The 14,351-nt window shown below is 46.7% G+C and overlaps 1 protein-coding gene across 1 annotated transcript in view; it reads right to left on the bottom strand.

The window, feature by feature from the left end:
* Positions 1-1,300: 1,300 nt before the first annotated feature.
* Positions 1,301-14,351, bottom strand: part of KCNK13 (potassium two pore domain channel subfamily K member 13) — an 84,608-nt gene continuing 71,557 nt past the window's right edge. The window contains exon 2 of the mRNA XM_069465214.1: positions 1,301-2,193. Coding sequence (XP_069321315.1) covers positions 1,301-2,193 — 893 coding nt within the window. The remainder of the gene's footprint in view (positions 2,194-14,351) is intronic.

Genomic DNA, 14,351 nt, shown 5'->3' with positions numbered 1-14,351 from the left:
CTGCTGAATGTTTCAGTTCCACGAGGCGCAGGTTTTGAGCTTTGTTTTCTTTACGGGGTCCGTCTCTCCACATCATTTCTGAAAGTGCTGCGTGTGCACCACTCTTACCTTATAAAAACAACAGCTGTCTCTTTTCCATGCTGCTATCACCCCCCAGAATGACCTCTCCTGCCTATCCGAATAAGGTCAACAGTCTTTGTGCCTAGGACGGATGTTTTAACTGCTTGGGAGCTTCTATAACTAGACTTGTTACAGTCCCAGAAGACAGAACGGAAATGAATTAGACAAGAAAGGCCACATTTTATTACCTGGCCTAGAATGTTTCTCCAGTCAAGACTCCAAGACGATGCTCACATCCCTAAAGGTCAATTTCCCATGTCCTTCTCCTCTGAGCACAGTAAATTCCTGTTTAATTAGGTGCTTGTCCTCCACCGTCCACAATGAGCACTCATGGAATCTTAGGTAATAAAATGAGGATTTATTAAATTTTCAGTTTTAATAAATAGTCAGTCTTACCCTTGCAATGGGCCCCAACCCCTGGTAAAAATGAAACGGTCTGTGTGACCATGCAAAAAGAAAATATTAAGCTGTGTTTTTTAGTTACAAAAGTGAGTCTCTCTCCCACTCCCCCTCCCCCCCACCTTGCTGCAGTTTAAAGGCCTGAAGCTGAATTTCGGTTTCTCATCACACTGAGGCCCCTAGGACACCTTAGCCAGGCATTAAAATCTTAAAAATAAAAAGAAAGGGAAAACAAAAAACAGAGAAGCACATATAAAGAGTACAGAAATCTCCCGTACTCGTGGCACCACTGACAAATCTGCTCTGAAGGAAGCCCAGCAAAAAAGAAAGCCCCGACACATTCCCAAATATTTTTTCTCCATTCAGAGTTCCAGAGAAAAGCTGGAGTCTTCAGGAATTTCTTTTCCAAGTGAAGAACACAGCGGTAGGAAATCAAGGCTTACGTACAATCTATCTCTCCAGGCAGCTAAAACTCTGAAACAAGAAAAGTAAAGAAACAATGCAACGTCTTAGGCTGCTTTTGTGATTCATTTAAAAAGGACTGAGTTCCGACTTAAAGAACAAAGAGAAGGAGAAAGGCATCGAGGCTTCAGGTTCCCCCAGCCCTGGAAGGTGGCTGTTGGTTGGAGCCAAGATCAGAGTTCTCAAACTGGGCTTGCGGGGGCTCCCGGGAGCAGCTCCCAGGAGCAGCCGAGCCTGGGTGCAGCGAGCTGGTCCTTGGGGGACAGCCTGCCGTCCCCTACTCTCCCCGGGGCTCCCTGTCCAGCAGCCACTCCTGCTTCTACCTGTCCCCGCTCGTCTCTGCCAACCTGTTGTTCATTATCGCAAAAGCCCCCACGCCCCCCGAGAACTCATCGTCCCGGGACAGCGTGCTGGTCTGGTGGGGGCAGCCGTTGGCCGTTTCCGACAGCTGCTTCTGCAGGATGGCCAGCGACACCTTGTTGGCCGCCAGGAAGTCCTTGACGGAGATCATCTCCCCCGACAGGCGGCGCGCGTCCGCCTCGCTCTCCGCCGCCGCGTCCGTTTCTATGGAGACGGCGCCGCGCTTGCGCACCGTGCCCGGCATCACCACGTTCCGCCGCGACCGCAGGAACCTCCTTCTGCATCGGGGGCCGCACCCGCCGTCCATCTTGCGCAGGATCCAGTTCACCGACTGTTTGATGAGGATGGAGATGACGTTGAACAAGGAGTAGAGGCAGCAGACGCCCATGAGGATGAAGACGAAGTTGGCGAAGCGGTAGAGGCCTTGGCGCTCGTACTGGGCGTTCTGGCTGCTGACCAGGTCCCCAAAGCCGATGGTGCTGAAGGCCACGAAGCAGAAGTAGAGCGAGTCGAAGTAGCTCCACCCTTCGATGGGGGTGTACATGGCCGAGGCGCAGCAGGAGATGAGGACCGAGGCCGTGCACAGGATCAGCATGACGTAGTACACCGAGGGCTTCCAGCCCGCCAGGCTGTCCGCCTCGCACCTCCCCGGGCCCTTGAGGCTGTCCTGGGGCAGGGCCCCGCGTCGCCGGAGCTGCCGCTGGTGGCACGATTTCATGATGTAGGCGATGACCGTGATGAGGCGCTCCAGGAAGAGGTTGAAGAACAAGATGGTGCTTGAACACCCAACGAGGCCATAAAAGATCAGAAAGATTTTTCCTCCTACTGTCGCTGGGGTCGTCATCCCAAATCCTGCAGGAGACAAAAGGCAGAGGAGAGAAGAGTGAGAGGTGTCTTTGCTGTGATTGGGGTCTGGGTCTTGGCTTTGACTGCTGGAAAAGGACCTAAAGAAACAGTTTTCGTCAAATCACTCATTCCTAGCCTTCCGGGAATGAGCAGGAAGAGTTCCCACCGCCTTTTGAAGACTAGTGTTAAGAGCTGGGCTGCTGAAAGCCCATATGGTGCTATTATACAAAACAGAAAAAAGCGCTTCCTCCTCTGAGTGGATACAGCCAACAAAAAATGGCTTGGTGATGAGATTGTGGGCCGGCTATCAGTCTCCCTTCTACCCTCTGCTAGATGTCCTTATACAGTACACAACCCGAACAACCATAATCAACAGATCTTGTTCAGAGAAATAAGCAAAGGCTCATACAAAGAAAAGGTTTATACAGACTAATCAGAATTCATTTATTCTACAAATATTTATTAAGGATAGAACTGTGGAAAAGACAGATCTGGTCCCTGTCCTAATGGAGCCCTAGTCCAGTGAGATGATTACTGTATTGTGTGATTAGTGTTATGCTGGAGTATGGGGTTCCATGGGAGCCGCTAATAAGGGGGCTCATCTCAGACTTGGGGTTTGGGGACAATTAAGCAGGGAGAGCTGAAAGCTAAAGAGGAGTTAGGCGGCAAGGAGAAGGTTAAGAAGGAGAAGGGTGGCCGGGAGCGGTGGCTCACGCCTGTAATCCTAGCACTCTGGGAGGCCGAGGCAGGTGGATCGCTCCAGGTCAGGAGTTCGAGACCAGCCTGAGCAAGAGCGAGACCCCGTCTCTACTAAAAATAGAAAGAAATTATATGGACAACTAAAAATATATATATAGAAAAATTAGCCGGGCATAGTGGCGCATGCCTGTAGTCCCAGCTACTCGGGAGGCTGAGGCAGGAGGATCGCTTGAGCCCAGGAGTTTGAGGTTGCTGTGAGCTAGGCTGACGCCACGGCACTCACTCTAGCCTGGGCAACAAAGTGAGACTCTGTCTCAAAAAAAAAAAAAAAAAAAAAAAAAGAAGGAGAAGGGTGTATGTATGTGGTGGTAGTTGGGATGTTCTAGAAACACCAGTGCCAGCGTATGTAGAAAAGAGAAATTTGCTCAAGATTTTCTTATCTTTTAAACGAAATTCTTCAAACACACACCTCATGCTTTTGGAGTAACAACAGAGATATTGGATGTTATAGTTTGATAAAATATAAAATGTCTGTCTTGCCTTTGCCTCTGTTCACAATTTCTACCCTCTTAGCCTTTCTACCTGTGCACACCGGTGCACTGCTAAGAGTACATATTGTAGGACAATGGATGTTACTAAGAAAAATCAAAAAGAGGGCAGGGATACACTCAATCTTTCTCCCTAAGGGGCAACGAGGGTCAGCCCACTCTCATTGGAGGGACGTGGATTCTATTCAATAAACATGGGAAAGCTGATTTTTTGAGGGAATCGGCATCAGAGTCACTCTGAATACAAACACCATTAAAAAAATGCATACTGTAATGCCTCCCTCAGTTCAGTTTCTTATTCAAGTCAAACCTCCCTCTTTCCATTTTTTATTTTCAAGTTCAGTTTTCTAACTTGGGTCCCATTGTTGGCATCACAAGACCTTTTCCTTGATAATACCCCACTTGTCCCCAAGCTGATATCTTTCCTTGTTGCTACAGCTCAGCCAATGGCTGCCTCCCAGTGCACTCTGGGAAGTGTTCAGATGAGACCTTGAAATGTGTGGGCTTCTGGGATCATGACCTCCTGGTCTGCTCAGGTCAAGCCAAGGAGCCACCTTTCCCAAACACCCAGATGTGCATACTGTGTTACCACTTAGTTTTCCGGCTAAATTCCATTTTCCTTTCTCAACACACGAGGAGCTGCATTTGGGTAAGAAATTAATGGTATGTAACCAAGAAACTAGAGGAAGATACTGAGTTTAGCTTCTTAGCTGGATGGGACAGAGTAGAATGGACAGGATGATTTGGCTAACAAGGATGGAAGGACAGGGAGTGGTTCCATTGAGAATTAGAGCCCTTCCTGATAGAGAGAAAACCAGACCGTCATCTCTTCTCTGGGATCTCTTGTTTTAAAAATTAAAGCCCCTCAGCAACTCTTGGCAGTGTAGGTGTCAGTGTCGGCCCCATAGCTGTAAGACCAGAGAATATTGCTGCTGTAGTCACTGAACACAGTGAACTAACCACAAGAAATGTGCAGAAAAAGGGGGAAACATTTATTTGGGGCTATTTATTGACCTGATACTATTCCAGAAATTGCATAAAGTCAATGAAAATGGAGAATGCTCAGAAACAATAAGAGGGGTGTGTGTGTGTGTGTGTGTGTGTGTGTGTTTCGGGGGAGCAGTTACAAGCAATTAGAAGAGAACTTTCTCATGTATTCCTTTCCTGTCCTAGAGGTGATTTGGTTATTTTGCCCTTGGAAAGCAGAGCAACAGGAGTGTTATGCATTAGCTCCCAGCTACAAGGTAATAGCAGTAATTTACTGAGCACCTATTAAGTGCAAGGCCCTGCACTATGTGGTTGGGCAACTGCTATGGTCTGAGTGTTTATGTCCCTGAAAATTCATATGTTGAGATCCTCACTCCCAAAATGATGGTATCGGAAGATGGGGGCTTTGGGAGGTGACTAAGTCGTGGGGGTGGACCCCTCATGAATGGGATTAGTGCCCTTATAAAAGGCGAAAGAAAGCTTGCTCATCCCTTCCTCCATGGGAAGACGCAGCAAGAAGATGCCATCTGTGAGGAAGTGGGCTCTCACCAGATACCAAATCTGCTGGTGCCTTGATCTTGGATTTAATAGCTTCCAGAACTGTGAGAAATCAATTTCTGTTGTTGATAAGCCCCGTACCCCTGCCCCCCCCCCATTCCCTGTCTCTGGTACTTTTTTATAGCAACCCAAACAGACTAAGATGGCCTCACAAGATAACCCCAGCATCCAGGGCTGGGACACATAAACTTCTATCTACAAAACAAGCCACAGTGAGTCAAGGGCCAACACAGAAGTATGACAGAGTTATCTGTGCTTCAGGGTCCTGAATGCAGCCTCGCTTTGGGGTGAGTGACTCAGGCACATTCAGGTGCATTGCTGAAGCCAGCCGACAAGCCTGACGAGCTGATTTTTCCAATGAACGAGGCTTCTGGTGATTTTGTGACATGTTCCAGGGATTTAAAATTTCTCCATTCTGTCTTATTTATTTGGTTTCAGAGCACTCAATATTATTTTAAAGAAGAGATAATCATGACTTTTGGTTACTGTATTTGATTGATCACTGCCATTTCTCTAATCAGCCAAAATAACAGAAAATGGCATAAGTGGTGTTCACGGAAGCAAGGGGAGACGGATTCCTTACGTCTGCAGTTGGAGGCGTTTCTATGGCTTTTACTTCTCTCGGAGCTTAAAAGTGTGTGAGTGAGCTAATAACGCAGGCTTTTCATAGAAAGCCTCCCTCTTTTGCACCCCACAATACTGAGCGTTGAGGATGCTTGGATGGTGAATAACAACCCTGGGGTCCTTCTTGGTGGAGGAAAAGGGCTCAGGCATTATCATCAAAGGCCTTCCCTCTGCTGGTGGCAGTGTGCTTGTATGGGTATGGGCACTCCTCATACCCATGTCGGGGAGCTGGGAGGTACTGGTCTCCTAGTCCCATTTGACAGTTGAAAGATGACTACAAAAGCTAAAATAATTTGCCTAAAGTCATAAAGCCAGAATTAGAACCTATATTATCTTGTCTCCTGGGCCTGCATTCTTTCCACCTGACTATTCTAATTGAATGCAGGCCACTGCCAGGGGTACAAGTCATAAGTAGGATTGAGAAAAGGAAATTAACCACATGCCCATAGTTCTATGCTTTATATAGACACCCAGACCACAGTGGCTGCCAGATCTGCTACCAAGACCAGGGGGAACTAGCTGGCATCAGAAGCTAAAACCCTATAATTTTCACTTACTAGAACACACATTTCTGAATGTATGTGTGTCTCTTCCAACAAATAATTAATAAATTGGTTTAAAAACCTGTTATGCCCCATCCATTTCAATCTCTCTACGTTTCATAGGCACACAAATGAAGCTGATTTTCATAAGCTGTGCTTTTCAATATGTAATTTATTCCCTGGGCTTTAAGCCTGAGGTCATCTGATTTGTGTTCAAGCCCTGATTCTGGGAGCAGATGAGCTGATCGAGGACAAAGGACCATGAGGTTGGCTTGGAGACCAATGAAGCCCACAGTCTACTTTGGTCTAGTTCCCTTCAACCATTTCAGACCTGCGTTAATGTGACCATAACCTCTAGGGCAAATTCTGGGACCAAACCAGGCTCCCTGTTGTCCTTGGGGCTAAGAATAAAGCTATCAGGGACTGCCAAGGTCCCAGTCAACCCCAGCGGCGCCCTTCACTGAGCCCATGAAGAGAGGGCAGGCCTGCATCTCCAGCCTTTTATGTACACACTGTCAACTACATATTCTTTTTAAAAATTCAATTAAGGTAAAAGATTTAAAAGCTTTGTATCATTATATTTTTCAAACGTACACAAAGGTAGAGAGAATAGCATAATAAACCCTCATTTCTCAGTTTCCGCAATTAGTTGCTGGAGTATTTTAAAGTAAATCCCAGATGACACGCCATTTCATTCCTTAATCAAGACGCGTCTGTGACTGCCAAGGACTTTATTTTTCCCAACATAACCCCATGCCATTACCATACCTAATAAAATTAACACTAATTCCTTAACATCAAATAATACTCAGTCCATATTCAAATTTCTCAAAATTATTTTTTTATAGATCGTATGAATCAGGAACCTAATATGGGCACACATCAAGTCTCTTTTATTCGTTAACAATCTCCTCTCCCATTGTGTATGCCATTGATTCATTGGGTAAATATGTCCCGTAGACTTTCATCAGAATTTGTTCTAGAAATAATTGGGGGGGGGAAGCATTGTGTGTTATGAGAATGCCCTTATATGCAGTAGCAACTCTCAAATGCCACATGGGGACATATAAATTGGCACAAACTAGAAAGTAGTTTGGGAATATGTATCAGGTGCTTTAAAAATATCTTTTTCTCTTTTTTTTTTAGGAATATATCCCCCAAATTATCAGAAATGTGACTAATAATGCACATGGATGTTCACCGTGTCTTTACTTTTAATAATGAAAGTCCGTAGCAACCTAAATATCCGATAATGGAGAAATGATTAAATAATGTGGCCATTAAAATTGTATATCCAAAGAGTTCTTAATGACTGGAGGAAACGTTAAGTGGGAAAAGCAGAGCCAAAGTGTGTCTGCAGAATGACTCACGCCTGGCATATGGGGCATCCTCATTAAATATTTGTAGGATGAAGGAATAAACTTTATAAAATATATTTATGTAGCTCTATATATCACAGCAGTGAAAATGCTTTTGGCTGCCAGTGACACCAAATCATAAGTAGAGGAGGCTTAAACATGAAGGGGATATATTATCTCACGGAACATGCTGTTTAGAGACCGGGCAGCTCCAGGGATGGTTAATTTGGTGGCTTTAGAACATGATGTATGGATCAAGACCAAGTTGCCTTTGCAGCTCTGGCCACCAACACGTCTGTTCACTCTCTTCCTGCCAACAGCTACCGGCATCACCTCCTTACACCTCAGCGTCCAGAGTCAGAAAATGTTGTTTTCCTACCTTGTGTATGTCTTTATAGGAGCAGAGAATTCCTCCTAGAAGCCCTCTGGCAGAATTCCCATTACATCCCACTATCTACCATTATATACCACTGACCAGCCCAAGTCACAGGCCCACTCCTAAAACCAATTATCTACCAGAGGAAAGGATTTCCTCTTAGACTGGTCGGGATTTACCTGAGTCCCTTTGGGGAGGAGATGACAATGTCTGCCATGAACATACACAGGAGGAAAAAAAAACCCAACATAAAGGGAAATATGCACAATTATTAATCAGGTTATTTCAAGGTGGTGATAATAGAGGTGATCTAATTGTTTTCTAGTGTTTTATATCTTCTTCCGTTACTTTTAAACTGAGAAAATACGTGAAAGTATTGCGGCAGGTCTTCTCAAGTTGCCGGCAAACACCTGCCCGGAAGAATCAGACCTCGGTGCGTTCTTAATACACTGAGCAATCAAAGCTTGACTTGCAGATACTTTTCCATAAACTTTTTGATTCTAAAATTTTAAGCCTCTTTGTGTGGAATGAAACTACATAAGAATTTGCAGGCCCTTTTTGGTGGGAAAAAAAAAAAAACCAACCCTCTCTTCAACTGGGATAGAAAAAGGAGGCAAGAACATACCCCATGGATTATTCTTGGAGTCAGGAGAAGTAGAGGATGGGAAGTGGGTTCAGTGACGGAAGACCTAGAGGGTCAGAGGAGGCTCTGGGTCCTCACTGGGTACACTGTATTTATGTGGATTATGGGACCACAACTGTTAGGGCTGGGAGGGGCTTCACAGCCTTGGAAAAGTCCAAGCTTTTCACATTACAGGTAGGGAAACTGAGGCACCAATAAGCCAGGTAATCTTCACAAGGGGTGGAGGCTTGGCTGAATTCAGGTCCCCCACTGCCATGCAGACTTCTCTCCTCTCCACTTGTTGCCTGAGGTAAGTAATTTCCTAAGATGATTTCAAACAAATTGCTCCCATCCCTGTAAGCATTTGCTGTTCCTCCCATTAAGAGATGAAGCTTCTTTCCTCTCCCCTTGAATCTCGGATGATCTTGAGACTTGCTCTGACCAGTAGAATAGGGTGGGAGTAATGCTGTAGCAGTTCCAGGCTGAGGTTGTAAGAAGCTCAGCAGCTTCAGCTTCCTCTCTCTGGATCCCTAGACACCATGTAAGAAGGGTGACTGCCCAGCTAGAGCGAGGCCCAGCCACTCCCAGCCATTCCCAGATGAAGCTGCAGACCTGGAGTAAAGCACAGTCGAGCTCACAGGTGAATGTAGTCGAATGGGTCAACAGTCGATACCAAGTGGAGCAAAAGAACCACCAACTGAGCCCAGGAAATTCACAGAATTGTGAGAAATGTCCAAGGGTGTTTTTTTGTTTTTTTGTTTTTTTTGAGACAGAGTCTCACTCTGTTGCCCGGGCTAGAGTGCCATGGCATCATCCTAGCTCACAGCAACCTCAAACTCCTGGGCTCAAGCGATCCTTCTGCCTCAGCCTCTCGAGTAGCTGGGACTACAAGCATGCGCCACCATGCCCTAATTTCTTCTATGTATTTTTAGTTGTCCAGCTAATTTCTTTCTATTGTTTTTTTAAGTAGAGTTGCGGGGGGGGGGGGGCTCTCACTCTTGCTCAGGCTGGTCTCGAACTCCTGACCTTGAGCGATCCTCCCACCTTGGCCTCCCAGAGTGCTAGGATTACAGGCGTGAGCCACTGCGCCTGGCCAAGGATGTTGTTTAAGTCACTAATTTGGGGAGGTCTACCACATAGCAATGGATAACGAAATATGTTCTCTCTGGGCCTTGCGATTTTTCCGGCAGACACCTCTTTCCCTCTATCTCCCTCCTCTCCTTCTGCTCCTCCCCACCGCCCCCCACCCCATTCTCCACTGAAAATTGATTGGTGAGGGACTTGAAGGAGCTTCAGGAGGAGGCCTGCAGGGGATTTGGAATTTAATGGGAATTCAACTTGTAAATCAAGCAGGTTGTTGAACCTGTTTGTTCTTTAGGAACAGTCTCCAGCTGAGGACATTGCAGAGGTAGGAGGAGGAGAGCATTTGACTGTCCATAAATATCGGGGCTGTTGCCAGTGTTGGGCTATATGAATGGTGTTTCTACAAACATTTTTGTATGTCTTTTGGTGAACAGATGTCCACATGTCTCTCAAATACACAAACCTAGGAGTGGAACTGATGACCCACAGGGCATGAACATGTTCAGAAAAGTGGATGTATTGATTTGCCCTCTCCTCATTAATGTTTAAATTTTAGTTTACAGTCTTGATATTCTTGCCAATATTCATGTTAACCATTCTGGTGGATGTGCCGTGGTTTAATTCACATTTCCTTGATGTCTCATCAAGTTGGGTGCCTTTTCATAAGTTTTGTGGTCATTTGGATGTCCTCTTTGGGATCTGCTCACTTATTTTGGCCATTTCTATTATTGATTTCGCGGTGACATAGGAACAGTGAAGCTCTAGGCCTGGAGTGCTGCTTGGAGGGGGCGGCTTTGCTGGGCGAGTTTTGTGCGGCAGCCCTGCAAGGGCGTGGGTCTTGCAGTCTGGTTGGCCAACCTCACACCTTGCATAGCACTCGTCCCTCTGATGGAGAATTATTTCTAACGCTTTTACCCTGGCAATACTCCCCATGTGCGGATTCTGATGACAATATTTACTGTGCTGAATAGTCACCTCTTGCGGATGGATCCAGAATACACACTTCCGTTGATGGCTAACTGCCTCTGGGGTATAAACTGGAGTGAACTTATATACAAACACATACTTACCTGTTTATGCTGAAGTGTTTTATGGTAAGTGACCACTCAGACAATACAATGACACCAGAAAATGTTCATGTTAATACCCTGCCAGGATTTAAATTTGACACACCAGGTTTTGACCCTCATAACTGGAGGCTATAGTTGGGCACCGAAGGCTGACACACTCTATAGCATTTCCACTCACCCCACACTTGAGTAACCCCGCACACCTATAAATCTAAAGCAAAGGTACAAGTTGATGACTCAAAATCCTCTTTCAAGTCCTTCTAAAACTTTTTAAAGTCACCCTTTTCCCACCCAGAATACTGTCCACTGACTTCTGCAGGATAGAATTACGCCAATACACAGAACACTTTTGTCTCCGTAGGATTTCACACTGCACCAAGTTGTGTTCACCATAATTTTCCTTATACGAATCAAAAAAAGTGGTCCCTATTAATTACTAAAATCAAGGTGAGAATGTCTCTCCTTTGGCATAGCTCTTTTGGTGTAGGGATGAGGCAGAAAGGAAGGTCGAGAGAGCCTGAGTGTACCCATTCTGGTTGAGATCAGACCCTAACCACCCTGAACAAGGAAGCTGCCAGCAAGTCGCTAGCCCGTGACTACCGATGATGGATGAATTACTAAGCCAGTTGCCTTCCAAACTGCGCTTACCCTTCTGTGACAGAAGTTTATGATTGACCTTTATGGCCTGACCTCAAGACAATGTCACATATGGGTTCTTTTAAACATTTAAAAACATTACCATTGCCCCATAAGGTGACCCCCTCCTACTCGGGAGAGGACCCCTACTCTGTCCATGGGGTAGGATCTGTTGTCTGTCTCTCAATAAGCTTTCTGTGCTGGTTGGCTGGAGCTCGAATTCATTCCTGTGCAAAGACAAGAACCCACTTGGAGAGTTCAGGGGGCTTCCTCTCTTCACTGGGACACCCCCTGCCTCATCCTTCTTCACAAACACCTCCAGAAAATTACCAGCCTTCTCTGGCTTCCATGGGGTTGCCTTCACAGTCTACCAACGTGCCCCGTGGCTCGTGTGCACAGTAAAGCAGGACTGCTCACGCGGCCTCAGTCTGGCAGGGAAGAGCCTTCCCAGGCAGGGGTACAGCAGCCCTTCAGTGACATCCCATGCTGGCCTTCAGCCCTGTCTCTTCCCCCACCTCGCTGGCAAAGAGCTGGAGGGACAGGTGAGAAGATTAGGCAAATAAACTAGTATTTACTATAATAAATGCTAATAAAACCTTGTCTTACCTCCTCCTTATGCTAAATGTTTGGAAGATTGGACTGGCCCCGAGCAGAGAGTAACACGTTAGTAATAGAAAAAACCCAAACTTTTGGGAGTGCCAGAGTGGTGATAAGGGTCCCTTAAAGGAAACTTAAGGTCCAGAGAAACTGGGACAAGCAAGCACCTTAGGACATGTACTCAAGGAGAGGTATGAGGTGTGTGAAAGGTATGTGTCCACGCGGGAGCGGAGGTCATCTGTACCCCACAGAGCATGTCTGTGAATAAAGTTCTGAGTCTCCTAAAGAAAACGCTCAGACAGATGTTTAAACACACGGGCCCAAGTGCTCACAATCGCAGCCGACTTCCTGCGGGAAATCTTGCTTCCCGTTGTAGAGGAGAGGGCCAGGGAAGGCAAGCGTTGCCAGCGTTTCGGGATCGATTAGGTTTTGAACACTGTGCGAAGAGCAAGAGGAAGGGGAAGCAATGAGAAGACGGTTTCTACCTTCCAGGATCGTGAAACCTGGCCCAGGAAATGAAGTACTAGAAACACACAAGAAGGAAATCCACACGAGGTGGCGTATAAAATCAGGTAAACTCCTTTTCCGAATCACCTGCAGATGACATAAAAGACAGATGGAAAACTCCTGTCAAACTGCAGGGAGGACAGGAAGTCTGATCATGCTTTTATTTGCAGAATAAAAATGAACTGAGAGGTGAATAAGGTAGAAGGAAACTAAGGTCACCTGGGACAGAAGTACCAAATTTGAGTTCACCTGAAAATCCCCCCAGGAGTTTGTTAGGGACTGCGATTTCCAGGCCTCGCCCCCAGCTCTTCTGATTCAGGAGGTCGAGTGGGACCAGAAAACCTGCATTTTAAACCAGTGGCCACAGTGATTCCAATGCAAGGACCACAGGCCCCACTCGTGGAAATGTCCACTAGCCGGGGTCACTGCACTGGGGGGGAGACAGGGTGGGTTTGTGGAAGGCAACGAAAGTCGGGTCTGCCTGGGGAAGATGCTAAAGAAGGCCCCCCAACCTCCTCACCAAAACCCAGTGAAGGATGCAGTTCTGGGGGCCTGGAGGCAAAGATGGCCCTTGCTGCTCCTGTATATTAATACACGACACAGGACACGTCCCCGATGGTACACGATGTCAGCATGAGCTCTGTGCAGAGTTCTGGGCCGACTGCGGGGCCTCGTGGCAGACACAATGGGAGCTGCTCCTGTCTTCCTTTGGACTGAAATGGCTTCCAAAGTACTCAAGAACTTTCCACTTCCTACGTTAGCTATGGTGACAAAGCAAAGGCACAGAAGGAAGTGGCACTTCCCAGCCAGCACACCTTCTGCAGTATGAACCAGGCAGGCGGCGGTCCCGGTTTATTTCTGTAAAATGGGGTTTTGGATTATTGGCCGGGGATGGGGATTGGAAGAGGGAGCGGGAGATGCAGCAGTGTGACCGAGGGTTGAGGTGGTCACTCATTCTAAACACGCTTGGTGGCCCGCCGAGGCCTGGGTAGGTGAACAGGCCTGAGTTCTGTGTTCCAGGTGGTGTCTCTCTAGCGTGGTGCCTGAACCACTGGTGTCAACACTGCCCAGGAGCCTGTTTAAGCGCAGATTCGGAGTCCTACCTACCGGATCCGCATGTCTAGGGCTGAGCCCAGCTCCCTGCAAGGATAATGATGACTGTAGGGCCAGAGAATCACTGCTCTTGAGTTTTCCATTAAAGACAGGGATGCTCAGTGACTTAACAGACCAAAGGAGGACTGGCAATTAAGTAATTCAATAAACATTCTGCTTTCAGGAAGTTGACCATTGCAGTCTTTATTTCTGTGCTACCCAGTGGTGAGAAAGGCAATGAAAATAGACTGATTTTAGGAATTTCTTCTGTCACTCTAGGGCCTATTAGTTCGTGAGTGTTGTATGAAGGTTAAACCTGTCTGGGTCCCTGAGCACAAAGCCATTTGACTGTCAGAATAGTGTCCCGAGGAGGAGGAAGACAGCCATGGCGACAGTTCACACCCACAGAGCGCTGGGTCTGAGCCAGGCCCTGTGCATGGTGCTTCACACCATCCTCACACCAGCCTTGCCAGGTAGGAGCTATTCTTCCCCCTTTTACACTGGAGGAATCTGAAGTTCACAGAGGTTAAGTAACTTGCTCAACGTCACATAGCTGGCTAGTTAGGGCCTGGGTTCTAGTCCAGAATATCAATAACCTAACTGTGTCATGCTCACAACTTATTCTGGTTGTCCCACTGGTAAAATGAAGGTAGGGTGGCCCGGATAAGCTCTAAGGACCTTCAGAGTCCAATATTCTGTGATTGGATGTGCAGGGCATGAATCTGAGCTCCTTCTGTTTGTTCCAACCTCCCAGGGTTCTGCGGAAGATTCACCTTGGGCATCTGCAACTCTCCTTCTGTGGTGTAGGCAGGTAGATTCATAGAGTTTACCAGAAAAGAGTTCTATCTGTAACGTTTCTCAACTA

Source organism: Eulemur rufifrons, chromosome 2 (genome assembly GCF_041146395.1).
Source record: "Eulemur rufifrons isolate Redbay chromosome 2, OSU_ERuf_1, whole genome shotgun sequence".
Classification (NCBI taxonomy): domain Eukaryota; kingdom Metazoa; phylum Chordata; class Mammalia; order Primates; family Lemuridae; genus Eulemur; species Eulemur rufifrons.
The sequence above is the reverse complement of the archived record's forward strand: the minus strand, read 5'-3'. Positions and strand labels throughout refer to the sequence as shown.